Source organism: Triturus cristatus, chromosome 8 (assembly GCF_964204655.1).
Source record: "Triturus cristatus chromosome 8, aTriCri1.1, whole genome shotgun sequence".
NCBI lineage: Eukaryota > Metazoa > Chordata > Amphibia > Caudata > Salamandridae > Triturus > Triturus cristatus.
In genome coordinates this window covers 429286607-429311205 of record NC_140591.1, presented here as the reverse complement: position 1 = coordinate 429311205, position 24599 = coordinate 429286607, and the positions used below count along the sequence as shown (strand labels likewise).

The window sequence follows — 24599 nt, the reverse complement described above, 5'->3', positions numbered from 1 at the left end:
TCCTGGAGTACTCAGCCCTCTCAGAGGTTATTGGGGCGAGGAGGTGGTTGTTGGACTTTCAAAGAGGCTCTTCAGAGATGTGCAACAAGTCTTGGAGAGGAAGGCATGGCTTGGCGTTGCATTGGGAAGTGGGCTAGTATTCCACTGCCATCGGGCTCCCCAGGTGTGAGAGGTGCAGTTTGGTACCTGCAACGGCCTGCCCTGGGGCTGCCCTTTCACACGGTGGAGTTTCAGGCTCCTCTTTAATTTGGTGCGGGCAGCTCGGTCCGCAAAGTGCACATGAGGCAGGCCTGGGACTGCAGAGGCCAGTTGAGCGTAGGAGTCAATCGGCAGCTGGTTTTCCAGACTCCCTCTGCCCGCATCGCCTGCTGGATGAGGTAGGTGCCAAACTTTGTGACCTGGAACATCCGTGGCTTGACCACAATAAAAAAGCGGTATTCGGTTCACCAATAAAGGGAAGGTGAGCCCACAGTCTTTTTGCAAGAAAACTACCTACCCAGGGGAGAGGTCTCTCGACTACAGAAGCGGTGGCGGGACAGTGTTTCGGCACAGACTACTTGTGGTTTTCTAGGTCTGGTCTCACTTGGATTTATCCGTCCATTCCCTTTCGATCTGTAAATGTAGAGTTGGACCCTGAGGGGTGATTTGTATTGGTGGCGGGGGTACTGGACGGCTTACTGATATTTTTAGGTTGTGTTTATGCACCGTATGTTGAGCAGTCCACCTTTCTAGCCGCCCTCTCTGTCAAATTATTGTGCTGGGCTCAAATGCCCTGGTTAATTGAGGGGGGACTTCAATTGTATTCTTGACCCTGCACTGGTCATACCCACCTCTCCTAAACTCCTAGACTACCCGAGCTGCTGCCTCCTTCGCACAGTCGACCATGCAATGGTCCTTACTTGACAGTTGAAGAACCCTGCAACCCAACACCAGGGAATACTCCTCCTATGCTCCTCCTCAAGATCTGCATGTCAGATAAGATAGTTTCCTTTGCCCTTTGCCCACCCAGCTGCTTGTCACAGACGCTGAATATCTTGGTAGGACTCTGTCTGATCACAAGCCCTTATTTTTGCACCAAAAGTAGGGAGGCTCTAGACCTCTAGTTCCCAACGGGAAGTTGCAGCCCGCAGCTTTGGAGGATCAGGTCTATCGGGTGTCCACAAGGGATGCCCTTGTTCATTACTTCACCGGAAACAACACCGCCACTACGCGGCTCCTCGAGTGAGATGCAATGAAAACGTTGATTCAAGCACATAATATGCCAGCTGTGGTAGGTGCCACGGCTGCCCACGAACTGGACCAGGTAGAGCAGGCCGCTTGCGAGTCTGAGGGGGGGGGGGATGACATGAGCTTCTCAAAATGCGGCACTATCATGCCTGTCTGCTCAAATCCCTCCGATGCCTGGACTATAAGGCGAATTAGATTAGAGCTCATGCCGAGGGGGACAAACCAGGGTGCCTCCTGGCGTGGCTCCTAAGACACGAGCTTGCGCCGAAACCGGACACAGCAATTTGCTTTGGTGGGTATCCCTAGGAGGTTTTACACACATTACCAGACACTGTACACAAACCCCCAGCCTTACTGAGGTAGATTCCTTTCTCTACACGATTACTATATAGCGTCTCAGCAGACCAAAATCAGCTTCTGACCTTTCCATTGAGTTCTACAAAATGTATCAGGCTTTGTTGGTCCCCAAACTGGCGAAAATGTATGCCATGGCGTTGGATGCTGGCATGCTCCCTGGTTCCATGAGAGATGTCCTGCTGGTCTCCTTCCCTAAGCCAGACAGGAACACTGCTGGGTGGGGGCTCCAACCGCTCTTGGCCCTCATGTGGGTCTGACTACAAGATTCTCAGTAAGGTACTGGCCTCGCGATTACTGACCTGCATCTCAACTTTGATCCGTGAGAGTGAAAACGTATTCATTACGGGGAGTTCTACATTGCTTAATTTGCGACGCATCCATGGGATACTCAAAAGGGCTCAGAAGACAGCTAGGAGTGTAGCAGGTATCGAGACAGCCACCAAAATTGCCACCTACTGGTACCTCACACCTGTCAGGCTCCATAAGGGAAATCCAACAAGGGACCCCCTTTGCTGGCGGGGGTGTGGGGCGCAAGAAACCATGTCACACATCCTCTGGAACTGCCCGAACCTTGTGGGTTTTCTGGGAACAAGTAATTGACGAGATAGACGCATGTTTTGATATACAACTCCCCCGCTTTCCCTCCTATATCCTCTTGGGCCTACCGAATGCCCTTATGTTTCCCCTAAAGTCGCACAGAGGCCGACAGATAGGCTTGGCTATTGGGGCAGCCCTTCAACACATCCTAGCGCTATGGAGCACGACCCACCTTCCTACTCACCCTGGATGGCTACACCGTATATGGCATGTTTTAGGTATGGAGCGCATCTCTCTCTCCCTCACTAACCAAGGAGCGTCATTCCCAGATCTATGGAAATCATTCATAACAATGCTCTGTTCCAAATTCAAAGAACTAACTTGCCCCAAATACTTAGGAATCCTAAGGCCTACGCATCAGCCACGGACCGAATCCCAAGAGGAACCATAAACGAACTCTGCTGGAAAAGGGGGTGGGAAATGGAGGGGTGGAGGGTGGGAAACGGAGGGGTGGAGGGAAGCAAAGGAGGGGGGGGGTTAGTTAGGGGTGGTGGGACGATATTTGTTGTTCAATGCACCAATTGATATAGGCGTTGTAAAGCGCCTAAGGTGCTGATGTTTGGTCTTTATTGATTAAACTGATTAAAATTCAATAAAGCTATTATAAACCTAAAATGGCTCTGAAGTTGCATCACCGCTCTGCTTGCTTTGTATTGGACCTTGAGAAGGCACTTGACATGCTCGCAAAAGATGAGGATGGGGAGGGACTGGTTTGCTGGGTCCAGTTACTTTACATGAGGCTATCGGCTAGAGTTAGGGACCGGCTCTACGATGGAGTACGAGGGGGCTAGAGCCACCGGCAGTCTCTCACACTCTCTTCGAGAAGCTCTCATTGCCACCCTGCTCAAGTCCAATAAGCCCCTTAGTAAATGCCACTCGTATCACCCCCTTTCTACAATAAATGTTGCCAATAAGAGAATTGCTAAGTTAATAGGGGTAGACTACTCCATCTGCTTCCCCAGACTGTCCGACCGGGACAGTCTGGGTTCGTACCGGGATGATCCACAGCTGACAAGCTGTGAAACTTATTCGTGTTAGGTCATACACTGGACCCACCAGCTAAGCTGCGCATCAATCGCGGGGGCAAGATGCAGTTCTTTACAGACCCCAAGGCCCCCCTCACGTTCGCAAAGAAACTGGAAAAAACATGCAGGGCCTCCAACAAACTCCTAGGACAACATGAAGAGGACCACATCGGCGACAATGACTAACAGACTAGCAGCTCTGGAATACCTGCTGGCTAGGTCAGGGACGTGCTGGCATAAAGCAAAACCTGCAATAAACTGCATGCGGTGCACACCTCAGAAGCGGGACACAAAATGTCAAAAGACTGAAACATCAACGGTGATTTTGCTTGGCCACCCTGTTCCGTGAGACAGGGGGGCCGCTGGAGGAGGCCGTGCCCCCTGGGATAATTCTCCAAGTTCTGTAAGATGGACTTACTAGGTTGGGGTAAAGGAAACAGTGTGGGAAGACAGTCGCAACCCAATTGGGGGGTTGGTGTTTGTTGGGAGGCCGACGCTAGTTCTCTTCAGAGCAATGTTTTGGGGGAAGGGGAGAGGGAGGGCAGAGTTTGATTACTGGGATGGGGACATTCCAACAGGCTTGACAGTTTGCTAACAGGCTCGACATGGTATGCACAGTACACTCGGCACACACGCACATCAATGCACCTTCCACCCTGCACAATGTCAGGTGAATCACCACTCCGCAGCACGAAATTGCTGAACGCCGTGTTATATGGCTAAAGTAACATGCTTGACCTAGAATGGCCGGGGCCTCAATGACCACCGGAAGTCCTGGCTAGTGCACGCTTATCTTGCTCAGCAGGGATTAGATGTGTGCTTCCAACAGGAGATGCACCTGACGGGGAGCACTGAACCTCGGCTCCATGCCCGATGGTGTAGTGAAACCTATTCATCCATCTACTCCAACTACGGCAGGGGTTTTGCCATCCTGCTTTGAAGGGAACTTCAGTGGCACACCACACACTCTCTTATAGATAAAGGGGGCGGTATGTTATCCTTATTGGAACCCTGTTCCAACCGCCTATGACCCTGGTGGCAGTCTACAGGCCTAACCTGGATGACCTGGGTTTTTTCCTGAGGGTTTGGAGGTAGGCGGCAAACTATGGCCCGAGGGCGGTGGTGTGGGTTGGAGATTTCAATGTAGCATTAAACTGTCACCTGGAGCATTCGGGTGCCAGACAGCACCATCCACAGGCAGCAGACACCTTAAGTGTACTGCTCGCCAACAACGCATTGACCAATATATGGTGTCATACCCATAGGAGCCAGGGAGTGGGACTTGCCACTCCACGTACCATGACTCATGGTCTTGTATTGATTTATGGCTCATGACCAAGGATGTGGTCACCTGGACCACGGCGGTGGACCAACTCCGGCGCACACTCTCGGATCACGCACCGGTGCAACTGGTGCTGGTGATGCCGCAAACCATCCTGCAGGCTTTCTCCTGGAGGCTGCCTCCGCATGCTCTGCGGGATTTAGAGTTCCGGCAGGAGTTCAGCACTGCTATCATAGACTACTTTGAGAATAATACGGGATAAGCTGAGTCGCCATCCACGCTATGGGAGGTTTTTAAGATGGTGAAGCGAGGGACTTGTATCGGGAAGCAGGCCAAGGATGTTGAAAGCGATCAGGGGAACCTTGAACAGACTGGAGGCAGAGATCGGCAGACTGGAGCTGGCATATGCCGCTGACCCCAGCCTGCCACACTGGCAGACATTAGGAACAAGATATTGGAATACTGCGAGGGAGCAGAAAGGGAGATGCATTTTTTAGGGAAAGAGGCACAGGCACATCGATATGGGGAAGGGGACCGACCTAGCAGGACCCTGGCGGGTCTCCTGCGTAGACCACACGTCTCCACCTATGTGGTGGAACTGATGGACAGTAAAGAACAAATGATCACCTCCCTGGCTGCACTACCAGAGGTTATGTCCTCTCTCTATGCCAAGCTATACACTGCTGGTCCAACTACGGAACGGCAGGCCTTACTAGAATACTTCAACACTATACAGCTGCTGGAGTCGGGGCACAGAGAATTTCTGGACGCTCCAATAACACCAGAGCCGATAGCCTAGGCCATAGCTGGCCTGACGCTGAGAGGACACCAGGCTCGGACGGACGTGCGCCTGCATTTTACAAAGAATACACAGACATATTAATCTCACATCTCATCGAGACAAACGAGTCGCTGTCAATAGGGCAGCTCATCCTGTCCCTGTGTGAAGCTATTATCATCACAATACTGACGGTGGACAAGTCACATATGCTGTGCGACTCCTACTGACCCCTGTCCCTGATAAATATAGATACTAAAATCTACGCAAAGGTCCTGGCAAACCACCTGTTGCCACTCATGCCCCTAATCATAAAGCAAGATCAGTCAGGTTTTATACCCGGGGGCGCGATTAGGGTATAATTTTTCACTGTCATGCAACATATCCACCACTCAAATTACTTTCATATTTCACTACATTAATTCACCACTAATCCTTTATGGATTCCGGAGTAGCGTGCTACTTGCCAAAAAAGCGCGTCAACACCCCATGTGGGGTAACAAGCGCTATATAAATGCAAACCTTTTTCCCTCTTCCATCCCTCCGCTATCCTTCTCAATCCAAATAACTGACTAACCTATCCACCACAATACAATCAAAAAAGGGGGGAGATGGAAGTACGGGTTAGGTTCACCCTCATATGTACATATAGTTCACAAAAAAACTGTAAATGTCAGATCTAAAAAAACCTAACCAAAGGAATGGGGATTCCGCTGAATGCGCGAAAAATCAAGACCCCTGTCCAAAGAAAAGAAAATTATTTTCTTGAATCCTCTCACTCACCCAGGGTTGCCACTAGGTGACATGCTTCATGCATACTATTGACATACTATTGACAAGAACAGTTAGAGATCTACTGGACCTTGATTCGAGCTCCCTCAAGACCCATGCATATATGGCCTCCCTTTTGTCTGTGCATGGCCTCCAAGAAGGAACAGCTGATGAGTAGAGCTGGGCCCATCGAAGGCCAGATGACCTCTCTGTCAGCATTTAGCCAAAATGCACTGACGCCACAGGTCACCAATGCCCTTATACCCTTACCGTAGGTTACAAGGTCCACTGCAAAAACGACTTACTGTGGCCTTACTTTTTGTACCTCTGCTCTAATCTGCTGGCTGTAACATCTGTGCACTTAGAAATGCATGAACACTGCTTCTGGATCCACGTGTTCCCCATGGAACAACTGCATTGCGAAAAGGAAGCATTGTATACTAATTGACAAAAATAAGGGAGACCTGCTTTATTCTGTAGCATTTGTGTTTGATTTCTGTAATGGGTTTCAATAAAAGCCCAATTAAAAAAAATAAAGGAATTTTCCTCTGCCCGCGTTTCTACTATCTCGATCAAAACTATTCCAATTATTTAAACTGTTGAATTCAATAGAGTGACACTATAATAAAACTTGGGGTCATCTCTACTGCCCTTTTTAAAGATAGGCAATATAAGTGTATTCCCCAATGACAAAATGGAGCTGATCTTGATAGAATTGTTTACAAATGCCGGTGTCCACAGATCTACATTTTGCTTAGATTATCCATTGGATCTCTGTCCGGGCTAGGAAACTTACAACTCGGGCTCTTATTTACTATCCCTATAATTTCTTCAAACCCCTCCTCCCCCCCTTCAAATTCAATGAAGAACAACAATTTATCCCTGGCTCAAGGTAGTCATTGTTGAAAGAGGAGAAAATGAGCCCAAATGAGATGCCCAGCTCTCTGCCGGTGTAATTGTGTATCGGATTTGGGCATCTGTGTCCTTCAAGAAATTAGGATTAATGATCTTTAAGAATGCACAATTGTTTTTGTTAGCACTCACTAGCTGCAAATTATCCAAGGCTTGTTCTCCAATATTGGCTTTCCTATTCTTGATGGCGGACATATAATCGAATCTACAAGCTCTTCAATATTACAAGGATTGCTTTTTATAGCGACCATCAACTTCTTTTGCACATGTACACTGTCAAACCACCCTTTAAATTTTACTACTTTGCATTTTATTGGAGCTGCCAAAAACTGTTATATAGTCATGCATAGCATATTGAAACATTTCATTATTAAAGGAGGAGATGCAGTCTTCTAGGCATCATAATATGTCACCCATTATGTCACTTAAAAAATGTGCTACCATATGGTTAGGATTAATCCACTCTCACTTGAGTAACACAACTTTATTCTTATTAACTTCCACAGAAAAAAGTCCTCCAAAGGGGCGATAAAATATTTTCTCCTGATTGGATAAACAGATTTAATTGAATCTGGTGACTAAACCTATTTTTCATTACCATAAAACGTCTATCCAGATGTTAGCTATCACTATATAGGAGTACGAAATCAATAGTGCTACCTAGACCTCTACCAGTGTAAGTTGGTGCTCTAAAGGAAGAACTCATAAAAAAAATTTAAACTGAAGAACATGTCATATTTCATTAAAATACCATTCAATGCATCGTTTTGCGGAGCATGCCTTCACGATTTGGGGTTTTTATCCAACAGGCAGGGCCAGCAGATACCTGAAAAAGATAGACGTTGACATCGGCTGTCTATAAAATTGGTGCATTTCCCTTTTCAATCTCATACCAGGCAGTCTAATGATTTTCAGATTTTGTGTTTGGGAACCAAATCGTGTTTACTAAATGCATTATTGTAAGAGTTTGGCACTACAGTTTTGTGGCAACATCTTCCCTTTGAACGTAAGTACTGAGCGTTTGGTGAATCCAAGCAGGTCCGCACTAACTTTTAAGGCAATAACACAATCAAAATCAACAACCCCTCCTTGGCACGCCCCAATCTGGACTTAGTCGCTGGTGTGAAATAGGAAGTGTAACTGTCAATTTGATAAGCATCAACAGCCCAAGTTCCTTGTAGGCAGAAAAACATTTTGTTTAATATACTTAATCCAGTCAAGGTTATCTTGCATACATTTGAACCCAGAAATATTCCATGACATAAAATTAATTATGGCCTCACTTGACCTTCCCACCTCATCGGTTATAATACCATTTGCTTACTCTGCTGAAGGTGTTCTTGCTGTGAAATGTGTGTTGGTTGATGGCGTGCTTTGATCCCGACTCCATATTTATGGTCTTTATAGGATGCATCTTTGTTAAGTCAGTATATCCGTTCTAATGAGTCCAATGGCAAAAATCGATTATGAGTAGGCACGTTATAAAGGTGTGGGTGCTGAGAACTGGCTCAATTCTACGTTTGAGCTCAGATGGCGCATTAAAGATTTGGTATATGTTTTGACTGCCGTAAGATTGAATGCCATATTTTCACACTTCTTTATCAGCTGAATGCTGATGCATAGTATAATATTAGTATGAATGAGCTGGTGATGGCAGACATGAGGAAAACACAGATTTGGGGTATTACCTGTATCAATTTACCTACTCACAGAAGCAGTACATATCCCCTAAATAGGAGAAGAATGAAAAATGAGCTGCAGTAATTCTTGATTTGGGAGTGGTTGGGACAAACAGAAAGGGTGAATGTTAGTAGGGAAAATTAATTATTAAATGTTTTCGTAGGAGTGGTAAAGTACCTGTTTTGTGAGAACAACACATAACAGCATGCATGATGAATTCACTGGGCAATGGAGAAGGTGTTATTCAAGAGTGTTAAAGGTCTTCATGACTCCAATAAAAAGGAATTATACATAGTACATGCTCAAGCAGGAGATTCCACATACTCTCAATTTGTGAGGCCCATCTCATAGCCAAGTATCGAGTTATATTTTTACATAAAGCTGTTATCCACTTCAGTCGTATGCCAAAACAAACAGGTGAGGTTCTGATATCTTAATGTAAAAACATACATTTTACAAGCACAGGAATTCAAAAGTAAAGGCAGAATCTTCATTTTTCATGCTGATTTGAGACCCAGTATCAACCACTTAAGTAGAAAAAACGGTGGAGAAATACCTTGCTCTTAATGGTACAGTGGAGGTTAGTCGGGATATACCGTGAAACACTTAAAATTTCATTACAAGACCGGAGGCTACCATTATGCTTACACTTTTAATGCGTCACCAAGGCAGCCGCAAACATCACAAAGAAAGTGTTCCAAATAGAACATTAACAATAATAAAAGGCATGAGCCCACAGCATTCAGCCTCTTTTAAATGCGGCTCCAGGCAGATAAGTTCTCCTTTACTTTCTTTATCTAACTTGCATACGCTATATTCTTATGTATTTTACTAACTTGTTTGGCTTTTACTCTTATGTTATATCTGTTAGTACATAGCATAACCACTGTACACGTTATTATTGTACCTAGCGCTCGATCTGTTTCTCCCGCTATTTTCTTATACTGGACTATTGCTTTCCTAATCCCCATCACTGCGCCCCTTGGACGCTTTTCTTCATCCAATCAATCTTCGGGACTCACCTCCCACCCCCCTCCCTTTGTTTCCGCCTCACCTCCAATTTACGGAGGTGGGATCACGTCTAAACACATCGATTTGTCTTTTTCTTGCCGAGCGCTCTTTTTCGGACATTTCCCCAGGTCCGCCGCGTTTTGGGCAAATTCTCCGTTTTTCGTCGTTTTAGGATCGGAGGAATGAACCTTGGCAACGCGACGCTAACGTCGTCGCGTTGCCAGGGTGCATTTCTCGAATTCTCCCCCTGCATCTCTCGCGTCATGGCTCCATGACAACCAATGTGCAAATAACCTCCGGTGATCGCGCGCGAGCGCATTACGATCACCGGAGGAGGACGGTTATTCAGCCGATCAGTTTGTCCTTGCTTTTCCTTGCCTTGAAAGTCTCTCTGGACAGAGCAGGAATATTTTAATTTAGCCAGTTCACTTTTGGGAGATATACTTACTTATCTATTAACCCTTACAAAAAAAAAAAAAAGAGAGAAGAGTGAGAGGAAAGCTAGATTTTAATACATAATTAATACCAAAAAAAAAAAAGTGTAGTAAAAAAAAAAAAAAGTTAGATTTTAATATATAAGGAAAAAAAAAAAATATATATATATATATATATATATATATATATATATAATCTACTCACCTAATCCACCTATCATGTCTGATTTTGACTCAGACGAAGCAGAGGCTAGCGCTCCTACCCCCAATTTTAACAATGAGACCTTTAAAGACATCATCCACGAGATAATGAGATCCTGTATGTTGGAAACCTTCTCCAAGGCTATTACTTCTAAAAGATCCTTTCTATCTGACGAAGACACCAACCCCCCAGACCAACATATTAACGAAGATCTCACTGTTAAAAAGGGAAAAAGAGCCAAAAAAATGTTAAAACATAGAGTTTTTCCCGAAGAGCGCTGGAGGTCCTAGTACCTCTGCTTTTACAAGAGGTCACCATACCTCCTTTTCCCTGGGTGTCCCTAGCGGCACAACATATAAAGGTGTCCCCCGCGGCACAAAATATCCAAGTGCTCAAAGCGATAACCTCGTTGATAATAATGATGATGATGATCTTTATTTCGATGATGCCTCGGTCTCACCTGACGAATATGTCCTAGACCTAGACCACGATGATCTTGAGTTCAGCTCTCTAGATGACGACCTCGCTCACTCCTCTAAAGATACCATCCTAGTCCCTCTAGGCCAAGAGATGTTCTCTCCTCTCAACATCAAACATCCGAGGAGCTCAGAATGGATCCCCCACGATCATGTGGGTAAATTCATTAATAAATGGCTAAGAAACCCGCTTGACAGGGACGCTCGAAACCTCCTAAGAGCGGAATGTTGCCGACCCTCCATTGGAGATAAAGCCTCTCAAACGCCAAATCTCGACCCAGAACTCATAAAGTATCTTTTCAAACTGGGAAGAGACCCTAGAAAAGGTATGGAGAGATCTCTAAAAGGCTGCCAAGATAGGGTCCTTGACATCCTGGGCCCACTTGCAAGAATCATCGACATTTCTGAAGAAAGCCATATTAATGGCACTCCCCTCGACACTGAACTCATTAGAGGTCTTAGTCAGAGGGCCCTCGTTCTTTTAGGCAACGCCAATGCCAGCCTAAATTCAGAGAGGAGAAGAGTGGTCCTCTCCAAAATTAGCCCCAAGCTCAGCGATCTAGCAGACAAAGAGCCATCTGCCAACCCTAAAGGCTTACTCTTCGGCGAAGACCTGATTAAGACTCTAGGGAAATATGTCTCTACGTTCACAGCCCTAGATAAAGCCCATCAGAATATGAAGAGAGTTTTTAACTCTAATAACCTTTTCGAAAGGGCCGGTAGACGGGGCCATTCTTCCGGCCGATTCAACAGAATACCCTATCCTAGAGGAAGAGGACATGGCGGAAGGAGCTTCTTCAACTCAAACACTCCCCAATTCTTTCCGCAAAGAGGAAGAGGATTTCGCTCAAGAAGCTTCAGATCCCGCGGACCATCTATCGACAACAATAACCAAAGTGAGAACAACTTCTACCTATTCTCCTCAGCCCCTATTCCCCAAAGTGGGTGGGAGACTCAAACTCTTTTTCAACAACTGGAAGTTAATTACACAAGACCCATGGGTTTTAAATACCGTGAGGGGATTCATGATAGACTTTACCCAAACTCCTTACCAATCCTCTTTCCCAAAAGAAATGCCTCTTTCCCTAGATCAGGAAAAGATTATAGAGGAGGAGATCTCCTCTATGCTTCAGAAGGGTGCTATAGTAGAAGTCCCCTTAGAGATGCTAAAATTCATAAGCACCCTATTCCTTGTTAAGAAGAAAGACAAAGGGTGGAGACCCGTCATAAATCTAAGAGCCCTCAACAAATTCCTCATCTACAGACACTTCAAAATGGAAGGAATTCATCTCCTGAGGGATTTACTTCTAAAAGAAGACTGGCTTGTAAAATTAGACCTAAAAGACGCCGACTTCACGATTCCCATGGCCAAAGCTCACCAACCCTTCCTTCAATTCCTTTGGAAAAACCATCTTTTCCAATTCAAAGCCCTCCCCTTCGGCCTTTCATCAGCCCCCTGGTGTTTCACCAAGGTAATGAGGTCAATCGCTTTGTCCTTAAGAGAAAAAGGTATTCGTATGATACTTTACCTAGACGATATCCTCATCCTTTCTCAGGACCACTGTCAAATTCTCCAAGGTCTAAAAACTGTGATGGACCTTTTGGAAAACCTGGGGTTTATCATAAACAGAGAAAAATCCATCCTTTCACCTTCAAAAAAATTAGAATTCCTTGGTTTTTCCGTGGATACCTCAAGATGTCTACTACTCCTTCCTCCAAAAAAGATATCCAAAATAAAAAAAGAAATAAGACATATCCTAAAACTTCAAAGATTTCCCCTAAGGGAACTAGCCAGATTACAAGGTCTCCTCTCCTCCTCGATACAAGCCATCTTTCCAGGCACTCTAAATTATCGTGCACTTCAGAGAGTGAAGGCAAGGGCGCTTCAATCGGGCCTCTGGTACGGAGACCTTATCTCACTAGACCAGGAAGCCAAAGTAGAACTGACCTGGTGGTTAGACATCCTAGAGGCATGGAATGGGAAAGCAATTTTTGGCTCAACTCCAGAATTCGTTTTAGAATCAGACGCCAGCCTTCATGGTTGGGAAGCATACTTCCAAGGCCAGAACACTGGTGGAATTTGGTCTCTGGAGGAATCCTCACATCATATAAATTTTCTGGAATTGACAGCAGGTCTTTACGCCTTGATGAGTTTCAAACAATTCATTCAGGGCAGGTCTATCATCCTAAAAATGGACAATATCTCCGCCGTCGCCTACATAAATCGGCTAGGTAGAACCAAATCTGCCGGCCTATCCAATCTAGCCAAGAAACTTTGGATGTTCTGTTTGGAACACAAAATTTCGTTAAGAGCCGAATACCTCCCAGGCAAATCCAATGTATCAGCAGATTGGAACTCAAGATTCCTCCTAGACTTCAGCGACTGGAAACTCAATGTTTCCGTCTTCAATTCCCTCAACAACTTCTGGGGTCCGTTGGAATTAGACCTTTTTGCCAGCAGACTAACCTTCCAAATCGAGAATTATTACAGTTGGATGCCAGACCCGGGTGCTCTGGCAGTCAATGCTTTCCTACAACCTTGGCAAGGCAAAAACAGTTACGCCTTTCCCCCCTTCTCCATGATTCAGAGAGTCCTACAGAAAGTCAGACTCCATCGATGCTCGATCGTATTAATCACTCCCTTTTGGCCCTCTCAAGCATGGTTCCCAACTGCCCTAGAGATGAGCTACGACCTTCCTTTCCTAATTCCCTCCCTTGTAGATCTTCTTACAGACATAGACGGTCACCATCAACCCATGGTTCAATCAGGGAAACTGAACCTTCTTGCCTGGAGAGTGTCAGGAGATCCAATGACCTCTCAGGCCTTTCGTCAACAGCTTCAATTCTCCTTGGCGAATCTTGGGCCCCCGGCACACACTACCGATACAACAACATTTGGAAATCCTGGGTTCGTTGTTGCTTGGAAAGGAACCTGGATTCCGCTCAAGCACCTATTGTTGACATAGTCAATTTTCTGGTAGAACAATTCGAAAGAGGCCTTAGCTATAGATCCATCAATTGTTATAGATCTGCCATCTCCGCTGGTCATTCCCTCATCAATGGTAAGACAATTGGTAAAAACGCAATTATCTGCAGAGTTCTCAAAAGCATCAGACTCAGAAGACCTCCTAAACCCAGATATCAATCCCTCTGGGATGTCAATGTAATCCCTGACCTTTTTTCAAATTGGCCTATTAATACGTTCCTAAGCAATAAGAACCTTTCCATTAAACTCGCTACCTTACTTTGCCTAATTTCCTGTCGTAGAGTCTCTGATGTCAAAGCTCTTGAAATTTCTAATAGATCTTATAACATGTTCGGAGTAAACTTTGATCTCTTCAAAAGAACCAAGACCATGTCTAATTCCATCTTTTACCCTCGTTTCGATGCCTACCCTAAACTCTGTGTGGTTGACTGTATGAAAGAATACGATTCTAGAATGAATTCTCTTCGTCCTCCTACTGCAACGCAATTACTTATCTCCTTTGTCAAACCCCACAATCCTATCTCTTCCAGTTCTATTTCCAGATGGGTTAAAATTGTGATGAAACTAGCAGGTATTGACCTTAATATCTTCAAACCCCACTCTATCAGAGGTGCAATGGCCAGTAAGTCATTCTGGTCCGGAGGTAAGTTGGACGATATCCTCAAAGCTGCTGACTGGTCTAATGCAAGAACTTTTGCTCACCATTATTGCAAGCCTATTCCACATGTGTCCGATGCAGTATTACAAAGCTACCAACAAGCATAATGGTAGCCTCCGGTCTTGTAATGAAATTGCGATTCTCCTATTAACATGACCAGAGAATCTGGATTTCATTAAAGACACGGAGGCTAACATTATCCCTCCCTCCTCTTTCCCATTTGAGGTTGTTATGCTTCTATAGAAATTAATCTTTTGTTTATTATTTAATTTTAAAGATATTGTTGACTTGACATCTTTTTCATGCTGTTTTAGACATTGCTGTTTGACATCAGTCTTTCGCTTGCTATACTTGCACTAATTTATTTCGATTGCTTTGACTTTATCAATCTTTTACTCACGTGACTCTCTCTTTTGCAGATGTTCCCTAACGAATTCCGGACTAGAGTTTTCTTCTTCTTCATCTTCATCTTCGGTATCCTACCTTCGATGACGTCCTACGTTTTATCAAGATGTTTTTTCTTCATTCCTTAAAGTTCAAAGGATTTTAACGAACTTATCCTGATTTTTCGCGATTTAAAAGAGGCTGAATGCTGTGGGCTCATGCCTTTTATTATTGTTAATGTTCTATTTGGAACATTTTCTTTGTGATGTTTGCGGCTGCCTTGGTGACGCATTAAAAGTGTAAGCATAATGTTAGCCTCCGTCTCTTTAATGAAATCCAGATTCTCTGGTCATGTTAATAGGAGAATCGCAATTCACAACTACGACTGAATACATTCCCATGATGGCCAATCTCAATAAGCCACTTCACCATGCTTGGAATGGTATCAAAGCTGACCTATAAAGCATAAAAACACACTGATACTTCTCTGCACTAAGGAATTGAGGCTGTAAAAACAACTGAACTGAAAGAATAAGAATATTCCACTGGTAACAATTTTTCTTCTGGTGACTAATTCAGTTAACAAAACGTTTGGCAACAAGAAGTCTAAAAACTCTGAAAAATTCATTTCGACCAAGGCAAACTTCAAACATTTCAATATTTCATAATATTAGTTTAAATGGAGAACGTATAGACAGGTGGAGAAGATCCTGGGCCTAATGACAGACATCAAATTTTAGGAAGAACGGTTAGTAGATCTGCCAAAAAACACCACCTGTACACAACAAATGTATCTAACACCGAGACTTTATAAAACATTATAATGGATTGGCATTCTACACACACCCAACTACCTTAGGCTAATACAATAAAATCTGACCTGTGCTGGAACAGATCAGGAGACAGACCACATTCCATTCATATGCTGAGCTTCTGCTAAATTGTAAATATATTTGATGGTGGCTCTAAATGTGACAGAAGAGGTATTGCACATCATGTGAAATCTATGTTTATGGTAAAGGACAACAAGCGTTTGTTTATATTTTGTCCTTGGGACAAGTAGGCTCAGCCTCCTGCAGCACAAAACCTTTGGCTACCAGTTTACAGTACTACATTATGGATCAGGGAAGGGCATTGTCTCGGGGTACGGTAATACTTATGTCCATCTGTTAATGTTGTTTGAACGTGCACTTATGGTTCACTAATGCAAAAACGTCATCAATAGAAGGAGAGTGCTAAGGAAATGTTGTAAGCTCGGACTGCACTACTGACAGTGGTTCCAGTATACAAATGTGTACACACGTTTGCAAAGTTTAACAATATTAGGCTACATATAATGCACCCAGAATGCTCTTTGATTAGATGCAAATTATTTACAGAAGCTTGAAAGCAAGATTGATAATTCTTTGCTTTCAAAATAAAACGCAAGTAATAAAAAAAGAGTTTTGCTACACTACACTGAAATTTTAGGTACCAGTTCTTTGATGCATCATCTAATAAAGTGTATTGATGCATGCTAGTTTTTCCTAAGAAACTTCATAATGGAAGATCAGTTTGACCAGTTTCAACAAGGTTGTAGGTAACATTCATATAAGCAAGCACTGGCAAAGACAATAGGTCTGACATTGGTGGTAAACTTTAGGTATTGTCATTGCGTGTTTGTATTGACATTGTTTTGGTAAAACTTCATTGTTGTGGGAGCGGATGGGCCCTCACCATAACAAACATAGGCAAAAAAGCAAAAATATTTTTGGTCTCAAAAAGCACAGTGCCGAGTAGTTCCTTGCACTGAACAAAACTACTTTGTGGGCCAATATGCTCCTTGTGAAGAAGAACAATGTTGTCACTCAGTGAAGACAGCTGACAAATAGATGAGAGAGATAGAATTTCCATAAAAACAAAAAGTCTTGGTTAACACCAGACCTAATCAGTGGCACAATTCTTAAAGAAAGTCACAGGATTGCACCCATGGTGTATGTTCTTGCATATTTACGACTTATGAATTCACAAGAATTTACAGACGTAGGCCAGGAAATCGTACTCCTAGACAATATTTGTGAACTGCATTTTAGCACGAGCAAATATGCACATGCAGATTGCTCATGCGGAAATTTACTGAGCGTTTACAAATTCACTTTTCCTCCAAACACTTTTCTCCCAACCCTGGAAGAAGTTTTACTTCTGCCCTTGTCAGGAGTAAATTTTCAACCTTTCTCAGTATGGGAAAAGATCAGAGAAGAGCAGGTGAACACCCCTAAAATATGCAAGTTAGTCAGTTTGTTTTATTGACTTAAAAGCCGCGTTTGATTCTGTACCCAGAAATATTCTTTGGAAAAAGTTAATGAATTGGGGTATATCAGAAACTCTTTTAAAAATGATTAAATTATTGTACTCAAATACCTGGGTGCAGGTCAAAATCGGCAATGGTAGACATACTACCCGCCGCCTTGAGACAAATCTTGGGTTAAAACAAGGATGTGTGCTCGCTCCTTGTCTTTTTAATTTATTTATGTCTGATCTCCCAACCCATTTTAATGACGTAAATTCACATTCCCCTTCTGTAATGGGTAAAGAAATTAAATACTTACAGTATGCTGATGATACTATTTTACTTAGCCAAACTATGATAGGATTAAAAAGATTAATACATTCTTTTAATATATATGTAACCCAAAATGGATTAACAATTAATATAAAAAAAACAAAAATTATGTTATTAGGAAAAGGCAAACTTGGGGTAAAGGACTTGAGTATCAATGGTTTGTCTGTGGACTGTGTAAAAACTTATAAATATTTGGGAATTACATTTGATGATCGACTATCATTTAGACAGCACTTCAATAACTTAGAGGCTAAAGGCTCCTCACTTGCCTTCGCATTTCGAAAGTTAAGAGATAAATTAGTATGCCCCAATTATGACCATCTACTTAAAGTCATGAAAGCAAAACTTATTCCCTCCCTGGATTATGGATCTATTATTTTTAAGGGTAGAGACGTGAAAGTATTGGAGGCCATAGTTTCAAGGACATATAAATCAGTCTTTAGGATTCCTAGTCAGATTTCATGTGCCAATTTAAGATTGGAATTTGGCTTACGGAAACAGCTCTTGGTGCGTAAAGCATCATTTGTAAAAACACTATTGGCATTATCTCGAGCCAAGGAGGGCACGTTGGCCAATATGTGTTGGAGCGAGATTTCGACCAGTGAATACTCTAGAAGCTGGCAGGATTATTTAGCTGAGTGTCTCCTAAAATTCGAATGTCCCAAATTGGAAGACGAAACAAAGAGTAAAATGGATTATAAAAAAATAATTAATTCAACCGTCGCCTTGCTGTCAGAATTGTCGGATAAATATGAGCTGAGAAAAAAAAAAAAACACTTTTGGTCTATTGCCAATTGTTTCGACAAAATGATGGCCCAACCTTATTTACTTTTTCATCACCAAAAACCCTTAATTAAGAAGAAATTTATGTTATTAAGGTTTGGAATTTATCCAACCAAAGATGGAACCCCTAAATGGGAGTTCAAATGGGCATCAAATATTTGTCGGCTGTGTGGGCAGTATGACGAAACCTTGCTGCATATTGTAACACTATGCCCAAAAATGATGAAGGAACGGAAAATAATTTTAAAACCTATTTTTAAAGAAATGGGACTTAGGACTTGTAGATCGGCATTAATATTTTGCCTAAGTGGTGTCAACGTCTATATTATACACCAATTTGTAAAATTTATACTTACAGTGGAAAAGAAATTATGTAAGGTTGACACCCAAAGTATATGTTGAATTTGTTAAGGCTGTAAATGATGATGCTGCTGTTTTTAAGATGATGATGAATTATCCTTATGGCACTTTTTAATTGTTTGTTTTTATAGTACTACCTTTAGATAATGTACTAATTGTTTGTTTTTAAAATACTACTTTTAGATAACTGTTCCATTTATATTGTTTATTATTTTTATAGAATGGCACATGTGCACTTTATCCGTGAAAACTGCCACGTCCTGTAAACTATTTTAAAAATGAAATAATAATGTTGAATTATCCCGAACTGGAAAAAGTTAATTGATTGTGGTCAACTTTATGCATTGTATCCTGGAATGTTCAATTAGGTAATGTGTTTGGTTTGTATTTATTTTTGTCCTTTTTTATGTAATGGTTTTAATTAATCAACAAATAAATAAATATTCCCATATTCCCACATACTCAAAATGGCATTCCAACCCTGGAAAAATTGCTGATCGCTACCTCCAGTCCCACTATGTAGATTTGCAAAAAGGTGGCAAAATAAGGGAATTGCTAGTATTCAATTCCTAATATGATATGGGCCCCAGCATAATAAGAGAGGCTATTTTCAGAGCTTTTATATAATGACTTTACTACCATAATCAGTCAGTCAGTCAGTAATACTTTATTCGATAAAAATTTCCATCATAAAAGTAAGTATACAGTAACATGACCTATATAGACATGTGATAAAAAACAGTATAATCGCTAAAATTTATACCACATAACACATAAAATTTCACATTGCAAAAAAAAATGTTAAAAATCATCATTTGCTCTACATTTACAACACAATAATCCCGGTCTACGTAGTAAGTTGAGGCCTAAGTTTCCTCATGCGAATCACCCAAGCACTTCCGATAAATTTGGCGACACCACACACCAATGTAGAGGAGGATGTATCGGTACAAAGAACTCGCAAGGCCATTGCGTGGCAACGAAGGCCCAGGCCCCTACATAATGGTTTTAGCCATATCCTCCTGGGTACCTTGTAAGCCGGGCAGGCAAACATAAGGTGTGCCATGGACTCAATGGGGGCTGCACAACACGGGCACGCCTTTGTTGAACTACCATGTGAGTTCCACCCAGAAGTAAAGGCATTTACAGGGAGGGTTCCAAATCTAATTTTTAGATATAGTGATCTGTCAAGGGGTTTCTCAATGTAGTCAAGAAATGGTTCAAATAGCCTTGACCCCTTATAATCCAAAAACCGCTCAGTGAGAGAACCCCCAGTGCCACTACGAGAAGTCTCCAGCTGGACCCACTCCCAATAAAGCTTCTTAATAACTAGTTTAGGTGGGGGAGATTGGTTCTTCCATAGATCGCTAAGACCCATAGATCCCACCAGCTGCCGAAGGTTACACAACCACTTAATCCTGTTACCTTTATCCAACAAGATAAGTTCGTCCAATGCAGCAGCGTAGTTCTTAAGCTCCTCAGTTCTTCTCAGCCGGGCCCAAAAAAGTAAAGGGCGCAAGCGCACAATATCCTTAAGGGGACGCCTGCCCATGTCTAGACGTAAAGGTATCAATGGGGTGGAAACTGGTAAGGCAACCAAATCTCTCAAGAATTTGTTTTCAGAGGTTATTAAATCCGGAATATTTTCGAACCCCCAGAGCTCAGAGCCATACAGAGCGCTAGGCAATATTTGACCTTCGTAAATAGCTAGGGCCGGGGCCACGGGTTTGCTCACTGACGCTCTATGCTCACGCATTACCACCCCTGCAACTCTTTTAAAGTTTAATGACATTTTAGCCAGATGGTCAGTCCAGTACATCCGACTATTCACCCTAACTCCCAAGTAGTCAAAGGACTCCACCATCTCCAAGGACTCACCATTAAGCGAAAAATTATTCCAAATTTTTCTGGAAGGGGATATGGCCATAAGTTTAGTTTTCGAGGTATTAATTGTAAGGCCCCTATCATTGCAAAAATCGCTAAATCGGTGCAATAGCTTTTGGAGACCTGTCGGGGTTTTTGAAATCAGAATGGTGTCATCCGCGAAGAGGAGAGTTGGTATTTTTTCCCCAGCCAGGGATGGTGCATCCGCCGGCTCTTCCCCCAGGTGGTCCACCACACCATTCACAAATAGGGAAAATAGAGTCGGCGCCATGACACAGCCCTGGCGGACTCCCCTCCTCACGGGCACCCTCTCAGTCAATTGGCCTTGGGTACCCCATCTGATTCTTGCGTAGTTACCTTCGTGGAGCTTAACTATAAGGTCCAGAAGGTAACCTGGCAAGCCCAGCTCTTCCAAAACTTCCCATAGCCTAGCACGAGGGACCAGATCGAACGCCATCCTGAGATCTATAAAGGCCAGGTAAAGACTACCATGATTAATTGACACGGTTTTCCAGTAGATCGCAAAAAAGCGGAAGACCTGGTCCATTGTACCTACTTTTTTCCGGAATCCGGCCTGATAATGAGAAAGAACCTGCTTCTCATCCATCCATGCACCTACTCGCAAAATGATGACCCTGCCAACCACTTTCTGGATCACGTCTATCAGACTGATTGGTCTGTAGTTGGCAGGGTCATCCCTGTCCCCCTTCTTGTAGACCGTAATTACTTCGGCCCCCTTCCACGAGTCTGAGACAGGATGGCCCCTGGATATTAGATTCATTATTAATGCAATGACTGTAGCCCAAACTACGGGTTCTTTCATGAAGAGATCCCCCGGAATACCATCTTGGCCTGCTGCCTTCTTAGGAGTTAGGTGTCTTATGGCCTCTACAACCTCGGAAGGCTCATATGAGTTCTCAACCGAAAATACTGGATCTCGAGAAAGATATTTGGGTGCATCATGGTCACCGTAAATTGTTGAAAAATGGGAATACCATTGTTGGCTAGTAATGTGATTAGCCATCAGAGGCCTATTATAATTTCTGGCTTTATTGATCAGATCCCAAAACAGTGAACCATTTTTCATTCTAGATGCATTTTTAAGGTCCTACCATAATCTGTCGCCACACTACATGGCAGCAAAGGGACAAGTGAATGTTTTTACAAGGCAAGTAGATTTTAGAAGCAAACTGTCCCATGGACAGGTAGATATGTTATTAAATTCCACACCCCTGCTATGGTTTGTTTTGATGGAAATGAGGGGCCCGAAACTTAAGCACATAACCAATCTTGTGGCCATAGAAATGTTGATCCACTCGCTAACATGTGCCACTTCTGTACTGCAAAAAAGGGAGTGGAATTCCCCTTTGAGGATCCGATGCTTAAAAGTGGTTCCACAAAAGTTGGATAATGAGACATAATATATTACAGATTCAACCTAATGTCATATTCCTGACTGTTAAGGGGGGCAAACCCAATAGATCTCTTCAGTCGCAAAAGGAAATAATACACTTCACACCCTTTTCAGGGAAAAGGAGTACAGGTAAGGTGTCTCTCACTTCTCTATTCTGAGTTTTGTTCTATTAGCTAGAAAGTGTTTAGAGTCCAAAGACAACCCCACACAAGGCAACACAGAAGCAGACAGGGAACATCTGAACAACTCAGTTTCTAAGATCACCTTCCAAGCCAAAGCACTGGAAGGCTCAGACAAATTGTAAAAAAAAAAAAAATACTAATAAAAATAATGGGAAATTAGCTTATTGATCATTTCCAATAAGAATACAGGTTCAAATTAAGCATCTAGACTACCAATCCCTCAACTAGCCAATAACGTATTATCATCCTTGACAACGGATATGTATGCCTCCCAATCGTTGATATATCAGCAGTGTCTGACATGGCCAATATTTTCTCTCCACAAAACACTACAATAACAAATGGGATAGAAGAAGGTTGTCCTTAGATGGTTCAGCTCCGTCTTAAAAGCCACTCCAAACAAGCAAATTATCTGATTCTGTCTCTTACTCATCCTCTAAGGCTATATCATATCCTTAACACTCTTTAACTTGTACAAGGAATCGCTATATACCTTTCCATGAAAGCCAAACAATGTATATACCTTGGTCAATGAAAACAACGTCTGCACTTATGTAACACGATCCATTACATTTCTAGTGTCTAGGACACACTACAGAAAACCTCAAATAAATGGCACCCATGAGAGTCTGGTAAAGAAGATAAATATTTGTCCTACAGGTGGCCATCAAATGGACTAACTAATAGAGGGCAAAATAAATGTAAACCTTCTTCTATGCACATTAAAGTTATCGGTTTTATAAGCACACAACTCTATTGCCAGTCGCCAAATCATAACAAATCGTCCTTATGTATACAACCAAGAAAAATATTGATGGCAGTGCCTCCCCTATTTTGTGCTGAAAAATGTCAACCAGTTATTATTTCTAACACTAAGGTTCTTTCCTACAAAATTGCTCTGTAGGGTGAACCTTTTTTGTTGACTCTTCTATTTTAATGTTTCATACCGCCCGTTTTACTCACACTATTGGCAAGATTACATGTGCACAGGTGGAATAGTCAGAATGTATCGCAACCCCAAAAAATACTTACTGGGAAATAACATACAGCTTTTTAATAACCTCGGTATCCACAATAATCTGATAATACAGTTTTAAAAGATTTACTAACTTCTTTTACACACTTGTGTCACTCAGATACCGCTTTTTTAATCTATACCACATGTACTGCTTTTTATTTTAGAGTCCGAACTGACACTGTAAAGATTTTTTATTAATCATACAATAAAATGTATTATTGACTAAAATACAGCTATTGGTGCTCAATGCACCAACATCCGATAAACACCAGTAATTTTCCCCCTGTTAAAATCAGGCAGGTTTGAAGAAATGTAACAGAGGCTGAGAACTTTATCGCAACACTTATTACAGTGATGCCTGCGCAGACAGGTGTGATGTCAAGGAGATCTACTGCGTTGCTAAGTTACAGGATTAGCACAGATAATACACCAAAAAGTCCTCCTGCCACCATAGATAATTAGCACTGCTGAAGTAGAGAAGTACCCACCCTCATTACTTAATACAGTTAAAAGGAACCATAGCCATCAGAGAAACACATATTACGTTACCACGTACAAGTCCTGCACGTCTACACCAGATGCAGTGGGGATGGGGAGAAGGTATTCAACCTTTTTGGACATTCCACACATCACCCTCCATCCTCACTGTGGGAACACCATTGATATACCCTCGATCCCATTCAGCGAGGAGTGACCAGGTTTTCTCTCTTTCTTTCTTGGGTGGCCGTGCCCCCATGCCCCTTTCCTGGGTTACACCTCTCCTTGTTTCTCTCACCTCAGAGGGCACTGGCAGGCTCTCAGCCGCCGACCGCAGCTCCAGGACGGAATCACTCTGGCGCTCTGTCAGGGGCGCGCGGGGCTCAGGTCTGCGTTCCCAAAGTGACAGTCTTTCGCGTGACTCACGCTCACCGGGGTCTGGAGGCTCCGCCATCCCCACCAGCTTCCTGGAGCCTTCACAGCAACATCCTGGACTAGCGGACACGTCAAACGCAGACCCGGAAGCGATCCTGCAGATGACCACTGCGCCTGCCTCCAAAACCCGGAAGCATCCTGAAGCCTGTGCAGGCGGTGTGTCACGTGACAGTTGTTAGCAGCCGGGCTGAGCTGTCAGATTTCGCCCGGCGGTGTAGCTAGTGTTAAAGAAATACGTTTACAGTTCATTAACTGCCGAGTTACGGAAATATCTAGACAAGATGTTAATTTCAAGGGCCTGACTAAAGAAGAAATAATGTTGTATTTGCCAGTATTTCCTTTCAAGCTCTTTCAAGCATGCTACTCGCCGTAGAGTAGTGATTTTTTTGTCAGTGAGTTTAGTCTTGTGGTCTCAGAAATATCCTTCCGAGCATCATCCCCCTATGGTGGAGTTGGAGCGAGTTACACGTTTGCTATTAGGGAGTAGGGAGGTGTGTTCTCTCTTCCAGAAAATGTTTGAAAGGTTGAGAATAGTAAGTCCTTAACCAGTCTTCTAAAATCCAGCTAGTTGTCCATGGCTTCTTTTTTTGCTGGTCGTGGACCTCATAATCTGGCAGCTTGTAGGGAGAAACAGGTTTATTTTTGTAAAAAGGGTATTGATAAG

The 24599-nt window shown here is 43.0% G+C and overlaps 1 protein-coding gene across 1 annotated transcript in view; it reads right to left on the bottom strand.

Moving 5' to 3' along the window:
• Positions 1 to 24034, bottom strand: part of COG3 (component of oligomeric golgi complex 3) — a 343588-nt gene extending 319554 nt beyond the window's left edge. The window contains exon 1 of the mRNA XM_085621830.1: positions 23799 to 24034. Coding sequence (XP_085477956.1) covers positions 23799 to 23954 — 156 coding nt within the window. The 5' untranslated portion in view covers positions 23955 to 24034. The remainder of the gene's footprint in view (positions 1 to 23798) is intronic.
• Between the last annotated feature and the right edge of the window lie 565 nt (positions 24035 to 24599).